This window comes from Hippichthys cyanospilos, chromosome 7 (genome assembly GCF_059441005.1).
Source record: "Hippichthys cyanospilos isolate Australia breed blue-spotted pipefish chromosome 7, RoL_Hcya_1.0, whole genome shotgun sequence".
Taxonomy (NCBI): domain Eukaryota; kingdom Metazoa; phylum Chordata; class Actinopteri; order Syngnathiformes; family Syngnathidae; genus Hippichthys; species Hippichthys cyanospilos.
In genome coordinates this window covers 20,616,394-20,631,319 of record NC_142375.1, presented here as the reverse complement: position 1 = coordinate 20,631,319, position 14,926 = coordinate 20,616,394, and the positions used below count along the sequence as shown (strand labels likewise).

Genomic DNA, 14,926 nt, shown 5'->3' with positions numbered 1-14,926 from the left:
GACACAAAAGTTGAAGCTGTGTTTCAGGAGGTTAAAGTTGTGCGCAAGACAAAAAAGTAAACAGTTTCAGATGGGTTTTTTTTAGTTGTATTAACAGTTTTAGTTTGGGTTCATTTACTTTTTTTCAGGACATGTCTTTGTGAGACATTTGTGGACATTTGAATTCGGTCTATGTCTTCTGACTCATCTAAGCTACCCAGCTAAAACTTAGTGTCCTCAGAAGAGGAAATTCTGGTCTTTCCAGTGATGTCTCATGTATTTGGGTGGGATCCAAATCACTTAGTTGTCTTGCTGGGACGAAATTGACACCACGGTGGACAGTCTCAGGAGGTTGATGTCCAAGTTGCGCATGAGTCACTACAGTAAATTGCTTTTCATAAACTGTCTTGAGTTTTTCATCAGTGCTTCAAAGCTTGTAATAGTTCTTCATTTTAATTTTGACTTCTTTTTCTTTATTCCATTAGTTTTGAGTTCTTTTTTTGGTCACAAACTGATTTGTTTTATTTCTGTTTTATCAGTTTAAATATGTATTTTTTATATATGGGACATGGGACTCAGTCTCTTTATTTGTTTCCACTCTTGTGTCCACTTTGTCTCAGCAACACAACAAAAAATAATTGCATCCAACAGAAACACACAGAACTGAAGACATTGGTGAAATTTTGGTTCCGCGTTGCCATATTTTGTAACTTTTTAGCTATTTCAAATGACAAGCAGCTCTGGACTGCTAGCAAGTTAGCCTAAAAGGATGAATTATACGCTTGTGTCCACTTTGTCTCAGCAAGACAGCAAAAACATTTGCATCCGCCAAAAACACAAGACATTGCTGAAGTTTTGATTCTGTGTTGTCATATTTTGTAACTTTATAGCTATTTCGAATGACAAGCAGGTCTGGACTGCTAGCAAGTTAGCCTAAAAGGATCAATCATACACTTGTGTCCACTTTGTCTCAGCAAGACAGCAAAAACATTTGCATCCGCCAAAAAAACACAGAAATGAAGACATTGGTGAAGTGTTGGTTCTGTGTTGTCATATTTTGTAACTTGATCGCTATTTCAAATGACAAGCAGCTCTGGACTGCTAGCAAGTTAGCCTAAAAGGATCAATCATACACTTGTGTCCACTTTGTCTCAGCAAGACAGCAAAAATACTTGCATCCGACAGAAACACACAAATCTGAAGACGCTGTTCGGTGAAGTTTTGGTTCTGTGTTGTCATATTTTGTAACTTTATAGCTATTTCAAATGTCAAGCAGGTCTGAACTGCTGGCAAATTAGCCGAAAAGGATTGCGTCAAACTCCAGTCCTCGAGGGCCGGCATCCTGCATGTTTTGCGGTTTTCTTTCCCCAACACACCTGATTCAAACGATTAGCAAGCTCTGCAGGAGCTTCAAAATGATCCCAATCATTTGAATCTGGTGTTTTTGAGGGAAAAGGTTTGAAAACATGTAGGATACCGACCCTCCAGGACTGGAATTCCACACCTGTGATACAGTATATTATTAGTCGTAGATAATTTGACAGTATATAATGTCCGCTACTGAGCAAAGTAGGACTTAGTAGCGTACCTCCAATGAGTCCAAAGATGTTGACCAAAAACAAATGTCCACTAGTGTGGACACAAAGGAATAGGCTGGTTCTCAGGAGGATCCAGAAGAATATAGGCATTGATCAACTGTAGTGACTGATGTAATATGAAAGTGCTTTAAAGTGTGCAAAGTTTCCACACCCCTTTCCTTTCCCTCCCTCATCGTGTTCACTTTCAAGCGGGACCACAGTGAAGGGACCGGTCATTGTCGAGACTCTTTGAACGCGCCGCCATCACTCCCCGCCCGCCCCCCCCTCAGACTGAGCCGTGTCGAGGGGGGGCACGGCCAGACCGGAGTCCTTGCGGGCCCCCCGCCGTTGCCGCGTCTGATGTGGCCAGCGCCTCCCATTAGTCACACCCACGCATGCCTGCGGTTTCTGCCGACACTTTTTCAGGGTCTAGCCCCCGTTGGTGGCATTAAAAAAAAAAAAAAATGGAGCTGGACAAGGAAGGGGTGTTGGAAAAAGTGCCGAGTGTGCAAAAACAGCCTCCTCCTTCTCCTCCAGGTGTCCCGCTCATTTTTATTCCTCCCTGGCGGAACTTTACTGGAAAAAGACGGCGCCAAATGCCCACCAAGGTCACGGGGCGGCTTCCTTTCGCCGCCCCCGTGGTCCCAAGCTGTTGTTCTCATTTATAAAACAAAAAATATCGATCACTTTTGATGGATCATTTTTAACGTCGCAACTGGAAAATATGGAGGATTTGTGTTCTTTTTTTTCACTAGTTTAATTCACAGGTATCAAACTCAAGGCCCGGGGGCCACATCCGGCCCGCCGCATCCTTTTCTGTGGCCCGCCAAATGCTAATTATGACCTCAAGATTTTCAAGTTTTCAACTTTTACTTTTTTTTTTATCAATTTTTAAGATATTCTTGGGTATGTTTGAGGCAGAAAAGTGTAGTATTTTCCTCTTTTTTTTAACATTTTCGAAGAAACAAGTTGTAAATTGTTGACCAAAAAAAGTGTGAGGAAAAACATGTACATTATTGATCAAAAAGCATATTTTTTTCCCACCAAAAAAAAATCTCATTTCCAAAAAGGAATAGTTATTTTTTTAACCAAAAAAAGTGCACATTTAAACTATTTTTATTTTCTCAAAGAAATAAACGTCATGAGTTCTCTTATTTAAAAAAAAAAGACAAATATTTTCAGGAAAAACAGAATAAAATTTGTACAGGGTTAGGGTTAGGGTTAGGGTTAAAAAAATCTCTTTTAAAACATATTGTCAAACTTTCCATCCTTGTGCTCCTTTTGTCAAAATTCCCTCCAATTTTTCCCAGCGTTGAGTGAGCGTATTTTCCCCTCGGCCCCGTTGTTTGCGGCCTCTTTTAAAAGGCCAATTTGTCGGCGGTGTTTTCCTTCTTAATGGCACCGGAGGAAAAGGGGGGGGGCGAAATGTAGGCGGGCCTTTCCCAACCGCGGCCCCCTTTGATTGGCCGCGCGGGAGCTTGAAAGCGCCGATTGAGACGCCGGGCCGCGCCAGTTATCTTAACCTCACGCACTTCAAACGCCCGACCCAGAGTGTGTGTCCCGGGACGGGGATCACCACGTGTGTGCGTGCGTGTGTGTGTGTGAACAGAGGAGTGCTTCATTTCCTGTGAAAAGGAGAAGAAGAAGAAGAAAAAAAAAAAGGCTAGCCAGCATTCCTGAGTGCTAATGCAGGCGGGAGGAGGGGTCAAGTCGCTCCTGAATTCTGGTGTTTGTGTCGGCCGGACCTTGTGAAGTGTTGGCCCGTTGCCGCTGCCCCCCCACCCCCACCCCTCCCACCCCACCCCACCCCTCTACATACACACACATTGCTTTCCCGGAGCAGGAAGGCCAGATATTTTCATGTCTGCGGCGTCTGCAGGGGTGGGAGTTTTGGGGGGCTTTTATGCAACATGTGGTGAAGATGTTTCAAATGTGGCTAAAAATGTTGCTAACTTTACAATCGATGTCAGTGCGATATATATTTTTAATTAATAGCGCGAGTCTACTTTGGATCTCCGCATTTGAGACTTCAAAAGCCCCCGGTTTGAAACCCTAACTCTAGTTCAAAACCTTACTTTGAAACCTCATACTCTTTTGAAACCCTTATTGAAAAACCTTACTCTAGTTTGAGACCCAACTTTGAAACCTAAGGCTCATTTGAAACCCTACTTTGAAGCCATACTCTCATTTGAAACCCGAGAGTGAGATTCTAACCCAATTTTGAAATTCTAACCCTGGTTTAAAATCTGTTCGAAACCCTAACCTGAATTTGAAACCCTACTTTGAAAGATGCTCATTTTAATACCTAGAATGAGATTCTAAACATAGTTTGAAACCCTAATTTGAAATCCTAAATCCAGTTTAAAACCCTAATCTGAATTTGAAACCCTACTTCGAGACCTAACCATATTTTGACACCCAAATTTGAAAACCTTACACTAGTTTGAAACCCTACAATGAGATTGTAACCCTAGTTTAAAACCCAAATTTGAAATCCTAAATCCAGTTTAAAACCCTAACCTGATTTTGAAACCCTACTTCGAAACCTAACCATAATTTGACACCCAAATTTGAAAACCTTACACTAGTTTGAAACCCTACAATGAGATTGTCACCCTAGTTTAAAACTCAAATTTGAAATCCTAAATCCAGTTTAAAACCCTAACCTGATTTTGAAACCCTACTTTGAAACCTAACCATATTTTGAGACCCAAATTTGAAAACCTTACACTAGTTTGAAACCCTACAATTTGATTGTAACCCTAGTTTAAAACCCAAATTTGAAATCCTAAACCTTGTTTGAAACCCTGAACATGAAACCTTAACCCAAGATTTGAAACCCTACTTTTATTTTGTTCGGGTTGAGAGATTTGTGCTGAAAATGCATTTAAAGAAATTATAGAAAAATGTTAACATTTTAAATTTCTTTTTGGTCTGTTATGAATTTATCCTTTTGAATTTGAATTGTCTTTTAAATGTCTATTTTATTACCGTATTTTTCTGTTTTTGTACATTTTTCTGAACTCGGCTCTCATCATTTGCAGCTATTTTATGATTACCATTTGTAAATGGATTTATTTATTTGTATATATATTCCATCCCACTTGGTTACGGTGACAAATGAGCAACACTTTGGTCTTTGTCTCGTTGCAGGAGGAAAACGGAATAACTTCTCCACGTGCAAAGCGAAGGCAGCCGCTGCGGGGCCTCTGCTCAAGATGGAGGCCTGCTAAGATTCCTTCAAGACCCTCACAGGACCAACACCCCCACCCTCCCTACCCCGCCCCCAGCCCATCATTTAATCACCTCGCACGCCCTCTGCTGGGAAGACACTGAACTGAACACGACAATCACCATCGCTCACCTTTCACTCAGTGTGTGCGCGCACGCAAACACACACCACTTGCGCACTCCAACTAAGTTATTGTAAGTTATTTGTTAGTTCTTTTGTCCGGATCAGGAGAGGGATGAGTTTTTTTTTTTACCCCCCGAGAAAATTAGCCAAGCACAAATATTGATTCGGCGCAGTAAGAAATATTGACTGTATTTTTCCATAAATGTAGTTTAAGGCCAATTGGTGAGGCTCAACATTCCCGCTTTTTCACTGGAGTCCAACAACCATTTCGGGGTTCCCGCCCACTATGACCAGATGGACCAATCACCTCTTGTAGATTGCACTAAGGAACATGGAGGGATCTCATCTCATCTCCACGCGTTTTGTTGTATTTTTTTTTTTTTATTTTAATTTGTTGGACCAGGTGGTTGACCAAAAAGATCAACCCATTTTTTTTAATTATAATTTTATGGTGTACATTCTTTTAAGTATTGTTATATATATATATATATATATATATATATATATATATATATATATATATATATATATATATATATATATATATATATATATATATATACAGTATATGTATATATATATATACATACATACATATATATATATATATATATATATATATATATATATATATATATATATATATATATATATATATATATATATATATATATATATATATGATCGTAAGCTTTGGACTCAAAGGAAAGCCATTTTACTTCTCTCAAGAGGCTTGTTTTTTTTATAATCTTGTAAACTAACGCTCTGTGTGTATGTGTACAGTACTTTTTTTTTCCCCCCCCAGCAGGTTTTTTTTTTTTTTCGTTTTATTTTCAGGCAACTTTCAAGAGTGAGGCCTATATTTTATTGATGGACAAGCAGACAAATGAAGCAGATATTATATATTTACCCCAGCACTTGGCAGTCTCTTTCAAGGCAATGGACCTTTTTTTTCCCCCTTGGTAGCAAAATAGTGAACTTTTTGGTTTATGTTTTGTTATGTTGTCCCCTCACCACACAAGCATCTCTGTGATATTTTCTCTATTTTACTATTTTCCCTCAACGATGATGATGATGATGATAATGATGATGATGATGACTTCATCCTACGTTAAGATCCGGGGTCGCTGTCGTCTTGGAGGAGCACTTTTGCACCCCAAGTAGTCGTCTTTGAACTGTTTCCATGTTTTTGTTTTTTGTTGTTTTGTTTTTTAAGAAAAATCAATAAAAATACAACAAATACAACCGCATCGTTTTAATTTCTACAAATACTCTTACATACATACATAGCTACAAACAGTATTGCACTTACCACGTTTTCTTATGACAGTATTCACGTATTGAAATTTCATACCGCTTCCTTCCACTAGGAAGTTTAAACCAGCGATGGAAAAAAGAAAAAAGTACAAATAAAACTGTTAAAAAGAATGAGAATGAACGTAAAAAAATAAAAGATGAACACAGAAAAAAAAGGGAAAATAAAACAAGATGAAAGAAAGAAAATAAACAATCTCTTCTTTTTTCTGTCCTGCTTTAAAGCTTATTGTGGAATACTAACCTATTTCAAATCCCTAAACCTGAAATATGGATGACATAGTACTTTTATACCTAAACATCTTAACCTCGAGTGCAGCGTTGCTCTTTTTAAATGCAACAGTACTACCCAGTGTTCATTTTGAGGATTGCAGGATATTTCAGAGACCGCAAAGCCATTACACTAGTACATGAAGTCTGTGTGTGTGTGTGTGTGTGTGTGTGTGGGGGGGGGGGGGGGGGGGGGGGGGGGGGGGGGGCGTAATAACGGGGAAAAAAAATGACAGTTAATGACAAAAAAATCTTTATTATCCCTATTTTCATGTATGATCAATTATTAGTTGTGCTGATCCCATCAAAAACAAGGCACACATTATTATTGAAGCAACGGTGTCGTTTGTTAATCAGTTTATGTTCTTTTTTTATTAAAGCACCATGCGGTTCGTCGTTTTTGGGCGCTATTCCCAAGTAAGGTGAAGCTACTTGTACTTGTAGAATCCTTCTCCTGTCTTTTTGCCAAACTTTCCATCTGCGACCAGCTTGTTGAGCAAAGGGCTCGGGGTAAAGAGAGGATTATTTGGCTCCATGGCGCTCCAACCTGGTCACACAAAGTAAATAAATAAGATAAAAAAATTAGATAAAAACAACAACATCTGAACTCACCATCTAAAATGAACTTGGCCGTATCCAATCCCACGTAGTCCAGAAGCTCAAAAGGTCCCATGGGGTAACCGGCGCCCAGCTTCATGGCCACGTCGATGTCTTCTTTGGACCCGTGACCTGCGATCATGTGACCTTAACATCCTGGTTCACCGGTTCTCAATTGTAGGTACGAGGGTTGGACATCATTTCAATTTGAGTCTGAAGGCGAAAGCCTTCTCACAATTGTTATTCCTCTTTTTTTATTCCGCCCGTTTTTTGACGCGTTTCAACTCATTCCTAGTTTATCTGATTCACACCGTTCCAATTTCATATTATTCCAATTATTCATGCGGCTACTGCTTGTATTTTCCTCATTTCCGTTATTCATAGTTTTCCCGCAATTCTCTTTTTTGTACGCTCAAAATCCCATTGACTTAACATTGGGTGATTTTACATTTCATTTCAAAGTTGATTTCCCCAATGCCCGCCATTCCATGAATTCCATTTTCCCTTTCCCACAATTCAAAATTTTCCCACAATTCAAGATTTTTCAGTTTTTTCTTTGTATCTTCTACATTATTTGACCTATTCAAACTGTTCCAACTTCCTATCATTCAAATTTGATCACAGATTCAAGCCGTTGAAACCTTCAACATCATTCCAGCATTCAAAGCCTTCTCCTTTGGCTTTTTCTTCAGGAATTGCACATTTTCTAGTTCTCAATTGATTCACACCTCTTTCATGTAGACGGACGGCCTCCAGCATGTAGGGAACGAGCAGGCGGTTCACGATGAATCCTGGTGTGTCCTGAACACAAGCGCGTCAAGAAAGACAAATCAAATTTGGAATTACTTACTGAAGGAGAAAAAAATGACAGCCTTCTCCATCATTTTGTTCTACCTTGCAGGACACAGTGGTTTTACCCAGGGCTTTGCTAAAGCTGACCAGGGAATCGAACGTCTCCTGACTTGTGGCGGACGTTCCAATGACCTGCCAGGGCGGAGAATTATGTCATCCACTTGGGAATACCCAGTTATTTTGGTTTATTTACACAAATGCAAAAAGAATCAATCTCCACATCGTGGGGTGAATTCAAAAGCTTTTTCTTTCTTGCTGCCTTACTTCGACAAGTTTCATCATGGGGACCGGGTTGAAGAAGTGAAGGCCACCAAAGCGGTCCAGTCTGGAGGTGGCGCATGCTATGCCGCTGATAGGAAGCGACGATGTGTTACTGGCAAATATGGTGTGCCTGAAACAGACATCAGTAAGTAAGTAAGTAAAAAAGTTACGTAAGAACATAAAGTATTAAAAAGTAAACGAATAAAAGTGAAAAAGTAAGAGTTTCTTTACGGTTTTACCTTTTTACTTTGTATTAATTTATTACTTTCTGATTTTTACTTTACTTTCTTACGTCCTCATTTTTACTCTTTTACTTTAACTTATTTTTTACTTGGGGTTAGGCTTTCATACATTAGTATTTTTAATATTTTACTTTCATTTTTACTTTTGTTTTCACTTTTACTTTTATCTTTTACTTTTGTATATTTCTAGGAAAAAGAAAAAGCAATGATGTAAAAAAGAAATAAAAGATTGAAAGAAAATAGAAAAAGAAAGAAAAACAAAGAAAGAAAGACTGTTCAGTCCAATTCAAACAGACACTAAAATATTACAAAGACTTAGGCTGGCCCTGAAACGGACTTGCCATTCAGGAATGTCCTAAAAATCCTGATGGCCACAACACCTCTGCTCTGTCTGCAAAAATTTAAGGAAGAGATTTTTTTTTTTTTTTTAACCCTTCAAGTATTTCTATGAATGGTGTCATCTCTAGCAGTGAACGCTCCACTCCTGTAATGCTTACGCGGGCGCCGCCTTGTCCAGTCTACTGAAAAGCTCCTGTTTGACTTTCAGGTTTTCCACGATGGCCTCCAGCACCAGGTCTGAGTTCTGGACAGCCGCGGCGGCATCGGTGTCGGTGCTCACATTGCGCAGAGCCTTCTCTATGAACGCCTCGCCCGCCTGGAAAACAGCATCACCTCAAGCTCAGCGATTCGCACATCTCCTCTTTAGAGGATGATGGAAAACTTGCCTCGGGGTTGTCGGCAAACTTCTTCTTCACCACTCTTTTCAAACTGGACTCTATGCCTTTGACCGCCTTTGTCAAGATGGCGTCTGACGTGTCCACCAGCGTCACCTGGTGGCCCGTCGACGCAGCCACCTACCGCGAACATTCAAGTCGGGAGTTAGACAATAAAAAGGCACACTTATGTTTTTTTCTTTTTTTATATATTTACAAATTAGAAATTTGCATAAATTTACTGTTTTTCATGGTTAACTATCTAAGGAACTAAAAAGCTAACCGGTGGCAACATCTGGCGGTTGAATCTGCAACTGCAGTTGCGCGTAACTCATCATGTTTGAACTTAACGTAAGTTTGTACATTGAACCGCAAATATTATTGCAAGTAAAATATATAATAAAAATCCAGTACTGATCACACCAAATAACAGCATTTGCACTTGAGTGTTCTAGTGCCGGTCTTCGCGAGGGCACCTCGTTCTTGTTGACACTCGGTTAGCCAACTAGCCGCTCGGCTAACACCCCAAAATCCAAATATTAATTTTTACCCAACCTGAGCAATCCCTGCACCCATTTGTCCTCCGCCGATGATGACCACATGCTTGATGGCCACACTTCTGAGGGCCGACGAGGAGAAACCTCTGCAAAGTTGGTGCCCGAAGAACGCCATAACAGGTACAAGCACTACTCGATAGCAGGACGGTCGCTGGTCACGTGACGTCAAGTCGCTTTGTAACTTTTGACCCACTTTGATGACGTCACCTGAAGTCAACTGTAAATACATTCATTTCGAAACATAATATTGATCCTTTCTAAGTCAGAATTTCGAAATGTATTGTTTTTGTAATCATGACGTAAAATGTTATTTTTGCTATATTGATCCTTGAAACAATAATTCATTTTTCATTCATTTTCTACGAGACTATAGTGATGAAACCTTATTACATTTTGGCTTCGAAACATATAATTTGTTGATTAGATATGTGCATTTTATAATATTCTCGGGGAAATTCTATATACACAAAGCAAACTGTAATTTCTTTTCACTTCTCCCCCTCTTTTCTTTTTTAAACCGAAGTTTAAAAATGTTATATTTAAGTGAACGTTTTGTTATAACCACTGACAAAATCGAGAACATGTTCAAATTTTATTTTCAGTTATACGCATTCTGTTTTGTACACTTTTGTAATGTATTGAAATTGTCATTTCAAAAAAGCAAAGCCCAGAATAACATTAATAATAATTATTATTATAATAATAAAAACAAGTCCTGACCAATAAATTGTTGCTCATATTCTTGGATATTGTTTGCATATTTACATGTAACTAAACATTTGAAAAGAAATATTGAAGAAAAACTAAGAAAAAAATTAAAGGATGATTAAGATTTTGGATTAAAATGAAGGCATTTAGGGATGAATGAGTTAATTACTCAATACCAATTATAGTGAAATGTAATTAATAATATACCTTGTAATCTGCTGCCTCATTTGAATTGAATACATTTGATGTTTTTGTTTTCCTACAGTGTACCTAATAAAGTGTCCAGTGACTGCGTATGCACTACATATTGCACTCCGCCTTTCTGGGCGTCTTGTTCCCGGCTGTCGTCACAAACGAGGGTTGACGCGCACGGCGAAGGGGCACGGCGCCAGCGTCAGGCCGAATCGTCCGTGCAAGGGAGGCGGCGGCGTTCCTAACGGCAACCGGAAGGTGAAGGCCTGCAGCAGGCCGGTGACCATGAGGAAGAGCTCCATCTTGGCCAGCTGCTCGCCCATGCACACCCGACGACCTGACACCCAAGTTGGAGAGCGCCGAACATTACATCGCTTCCCACCCGGATTTTGGATCGGACACGTACCGATACCAAAAGGCATGAAGGACTCCTTTCTGACCAGCCGGCCCTCATCGTCCAAAAAACGCTCCGGCCTGAAGGTGTCGGGCTGATCCCACACGGCGGGGTCTCGATGGACCGACCACAGGTTGGGCAGGAGGACCGTTCCTTGCGGTATCGTGAAGCCTCGGAAATCTGTAAGCATGCAGTATAAAAATAAAACTGTGTAGCTAAAATCAAGTGAATCTCCAGGCAGTCCTCGGGTTACGTAATAATTGACCTATGCTGTTTTGACTTAACGAACCGGTATGTGTTCTCTAACTGGTTCGCACAGCTTGCTACTCTCAATTGAATCAGCTGGAGACATCATCCTCTAAGTTTTAGTAATATTCCTGCGCGTGAACAAGAATGGACTCGGACATTGGTTCAGCCCGCTCGCTTCTTTTATTTAAAAAAAACGCCATAACAACCTGAGCTAACATGAGCTTCTGCTAGCCGCAACAAGCACTGGCTGCTAACGGCCAACTTCCGGCTTCTGGCTCGTCACGTTACTTTAAATACAGGTAAGAATGCCGCCGATATAAAAATCATTGGCAGAAGTTAAAAAAAAGTTGTCATAATTTGTCAATATTTAAAGTCACCTGTTGTCTTGGACGCCATGTGTGGAATGCCCAAAGGAACCACAGAAGTCAGCCTCTGGACCTCCATAATGGTGGCCTCGGTAAAGGGCAGATGTCCCCGATCTGTCAAAGATGGTACACGGTCTTTTCCCACCACCTGGTCCACCTCTGCTTGGACCTTGTCTAAATCCACAGTAGAAGAAGAAAAATTGTGAATCTTTCATTCATCTTCTAAACTTTTTAACTTCATTGGGGTCAAAGGTCACCTGGGACCCACCCCACACCAGTTTATTTACTCTTAATTGTGTCCTTGTTTTATAATAATTTGGCACAAAAATCTGAGTGATTTTGGGGGAGACAATTTTTTAGAATTGTAAATAAAATTAACATTTTTATAAACCTGCAAAAAAACGGAGAAATGGCAATTCAAAATATGATTTTTTAACACAATAAAGACCCACAACTATGCAAATGCAGCAGTTCAAAATCCGAATATATAACTGTAATTTTACGTTGTAATATTACCAATCACCACTAGATGACTATATTAAATCCAAGTAGGCCTAGTCCTGCCTGAAGATTTTGAATGACGTAGTTAGAATTTTGATCTAAAAAAAAAAACTATAATGTGCAATGTGACCCCTGATTTACATTGCCCATCCCTGCTCTAGAGTGCTATTATTATTTTTTTTTAAATCACACATTTTTGACTGCTATAGCAGATTAATGGCATTCCCATTCATTTCAATGTGGCAAGACGTTTCAAGACAGATAAACAATTTCTGTCATTTACGATCAGATTTTACAAATGGCGTGGGAATGGCCTCCTGAAGCAGCCATTTTTTTTCACCTTGGACATAAGGATACACAATCATGTAGAGCAAGATCCAAAGAAGAGAGTTGGCGGTGGTGTCGGTGCCTGCGATGAAGAGGTCGCCTATGATGTAAAAGAGGTAGTCCTCGTTGAAACTGCTGTCCTCCTCGCCTGCAGCTCTCTTGGCCGCCATCTGGGCCAGGTACATGTCCACGAAATTCCCGGGGTTTTCCGGGTCCAGAGTATCACGGTGCTTCGCGATGACCTTCTTCAGGAAAGCCGTGATGTCGCGCTCCACCCGCCGGAGCTCCCCGAAGACGCCGAAAGGGAAATAGTAGAGCGGCGGGAAGACGTTGATGAGGACGGCGGGGCTGTTGACGCACAACTCCAAGCCTCGCATCATCAGGTCCAGCAAGGTTCTGAACTGGCGGTCGTCTTGAGAGAATCTCTCTCCCAAGGCCAAGGAGCAGATGACGTTGGAGATGGCGTTGCTGACCAGCGGCGTCAAATCCACGCCGCCTTCGCCATCCTCCCGACGGAGTCGCAGAAGCTCGCTTTTGACGGTCGCCAAGCCTTGAAGGATGCACGGCTCCAAGCTGAGCTTCCCCACGCCAAAGGTTCGAAGGGAAGCGTGGCAGAACTTGCGGTGTTTTCTCCACACCGAACCGTACGGCGCAAAGACGATTCCTTGGGAAAATGAAAGTGCCTATTAAATATAAATAGTTCATTATTAGGGATGAGACTCACCAAATCGCCTGCTTTGATGCCGGCAGCCTTACAGTTGCCGTTTGTACTGATCACTTTTGAGAAAAATCAGGCAGTCCCAAATGTGTCCTGTCGTCGCTTTGTTTCTGAGCATTATCGATGGCGAAAGAGATCTAAAATTGTACTTTATATTCATAGAAATGCGTATTGTTAAACAAATATAAAAATTGGTCATTCAGAATGTGTTATTTGGTCTTCTGCGTTGATTGTATTGTATTGTATTTTCACCAATAGTTGCTGCTCTGCATGGGGAATACAGAATGCTCTGATTACTTTCAAATCCCCGTGTGGTGATCGTTTATTTTGGTTTTGAAGTTGAAGAATCGTAAAGGATTGTCAGATAAGACAAAGGCAGTTTGACGCTTTTTAGGTTTACATTTGCACGCTAATTTGATTGGTACGAAAAAAAGAAACCCATCCTGGACTAAATCTAGTGAGAAATCTCATTTTGTAGAATTTGTGTCTCATCGAAACCCCGCAAGTTGTTTAATAAAAGCACACCTTTGCGTTTGGTCATGATGTTAATCGCAGGGATGTCCGGCCTGTCTGAAAACACTTCGGCATGGTTGAGCAAAGCATCCCTGATGACGTCATAGCCGTTCAGCACCACAAGAAGCTGAGTGCCCACGAACAAGCTGAAGACGTCGCCGTACACTGCCGCTTGCTTCGTCAGCGCCTCCACGGGTGTCGAACTCGGCTTCGACGCCTTTGCCAACCTCCTCCGGATGAACGAAGGGATGAGAAAACCGCCGAAATTGCCAACTATCGGCAGGGGCTTCGGACCCGGGGGAATGTTAGCCAGGCGACGGCGGTGTTTCAGGTGGTAGCGAACGGACAAAAATACAATGAAAAATACGAGCACGGTTGCTGTGTTCACTTCAGGCAGCAGCGAGTTGCTCCAAAGTTGGAGCATGGCGTTAAAAATATGGTTTAAGTATCGTAAACCAAGCCATGTTTGTTTATCTAAGTGTAAACACAGCTAGAAACAATTCTTCCGGTGTTTTGGGGGGAGGCTGGGCTCCTATTGGTGGACGGAAAAATAGGCTGCTCTGATAGGTTATAGTAAAAGGTAGTGTCGCTTTGTTTTTCCGAGATTTTGACTTGCAGGTACTATTTTTTTATTTTATTTTAATTTTTTAATTAAAATTGATTTCTCTTTATGAGTCAGAATTTACATTTGTTTAATACAAGTTCACCTCATAATTCCTCCCTTCTGTGGAACTTAGAACAATTTGCTGAAAAAAAAAGACATTAACTTTGATTGTATGCTGACTGTTCACCTATGGGTTTAAATTGTATATTTCCTTCCCGGATTTTGACTTGCAGGCACTACAGGTTGATCTTTAATTTGAATTCTTTTAATGATTCTAAATTTACATGTGTTTATACCATCAAAATAGGTTACATTTGTATAATAATTCACAAGTTCACGCCATTTTGTTATTTTCTGTAGAATTTGGGACAATCTGGTGAAAAACCTACAAATTTGTAGCTTTGTCCTAATATTAAAGTAGCGCATACATGTTCTTGGGCAGTATTTTGGCCAATCTTTTGATCTTTACATCAAAGCAAAATCATTTCAAGTAGACGGGAGCTGAAATTTCACCCGGATGGTGGCATGTCAGATTTTGAAATGGCATAACCAACTTATCACACCTCCAGAAAAGTGCTATACCTTGGCCAAAAATCTGTAGAATGTGGAAGAATTTGTCCAAAAAATGGACACAATAC

The 14,926-nt window shown here is 40.5% G+C and overlaps 3 protein-coding genes across 7 annotated transcripts in view; 1 reads left to right on the top strand and 2 right to left on the bottom strand.

Annotated features, from left to right (window-relative positions):
- Positions 1-4,849, top strand: part of lef1 (lymphoid enhancer-binding factor 1) — a 69,552-nt gene extending 64,703 nt beyond the window's left edge. For all 5 annotated transcript variants that reach the window (XM_088419985.1, XM_088419983.1, XM_088419987.1 and 2 more), the window contains one exon: positions 4,710-4,849. In XM_088419985.1, the coding sequence (XP_088276111.1) occupies positions 4,710-4,789 (80 nt within the window). In that variant the 3' untranslated portion in view covers positions 4,790-4,849. The remainder of the gene's footprint in view (positions 1-4,709) is intronic.
- A 1,876-nt stretch (positions 4,850-6,725) lies between these two features.
- hadh (hydroxyacyl-CoA dehydrogenase) lies at positions 6,726-9,897 on the bottom strand. The gene is made up of 8 exons (XM_088420041.1): positions 9,716-9,897; positions 9,173-9,301; positions 8,945-9,102; positions 8,209-8,335; positions 7,987-8,076; positions 7,821-7,893; positions 7,108-7,224; positions 6,726-7,042 (listed from the first exon to the last, which is right to left on the bottom strand). The coding sequence occupies exons 1-8, from the start codon at positions 9,830-9,832 to the stop codon at positions 6,924-6,926; spliced, it is 930 nt and encodes a 309-aa protein (XP_088276167.1). The 5' UTR covers positions 9,833-9,897; the 3' UTR covers positions 6,726-6,923.
- A 393-nt stretch (positions 9,898-10,290) lies between these two features.
- cyp2u1 (cytochrome P450, family 2, subfamily U, polypeptide 1) lies at positions 10,291-14,194 on the bottom strand. The gene is made up of 5 exons (XM_088420040.1): positions 13,697-14,194; positions 12,467-13,117; positions 11,638-11,799; positions 11,024-11,191; positions 10,291-10,954 (listed from the first exon to the last, which is right to left on the bottom strand). Exons 1-5 carry the CDS (start codon positions 14,106-14,108, stop codon positions 10,773-10,775), a joined length of 1,575 nt encoding a protein of 524 aa, XP_088276166.1. The 5' UTR covers positions 14,109-14,194; the 3' UTR covers positions 10,291-10,772.
- Between the last annotated feature and the right edge of the window lie 732 nt (positions 14,195-14,926).

What these genes read in the sequence shown, in the direction of transcription:
- hadh (XM_088420041.1), bottom strand. Translation starts at nt 9,832, where the DNA reads ATGGCGTTCTTCGGGCACCAACTTTGCAGAGGTTTCTCCTCGTCGGCC. An exon ending in TGGGTGCAGGGATTGCTCAG is followed by an intron (nt 9,302 to 9,715) that starts GTTGGGTAAAAA and finishes TGTTCGCGGTAG; the next exon opens with GTGGCTGCGTCGACGGGCCA. An exon ending in AGTTTGCCGACAACCCCGAG is followed by an intron (nt 9,103 to 9,172) that starts GCAAGTTTTCCA and finishes GCTGTTTTCCAG; the next exon opens with GCGGGCGAGGCGTTCATAGA.
- cyp2u1 (XM_088420040.1), bottom strand. Translation starts at nt 14,108, where the DNA reads ATGCTCCAACTTTGGAGCAACTCGCTGCTGCCTGAAGTGAACACAGCA. An exon ending in CATGGCGTCCAAGACAACAG is followed by an intron (nt 11,192 to 11,637) that starts GTGACTTTAAAT and finishes GCATGCTTACAG; the next exon opens with ATTTCCGAGGCTTCACGATA. An exon ending in CTTCATGCCTTTTGGTATCG is followed by an intron (nt 10,955 to 11,023) that starts GTACGTGTCCGA and finishes CTTGGGTGTCAG; the next exon opens with GTCGTCGGGTGTGCATGGGC.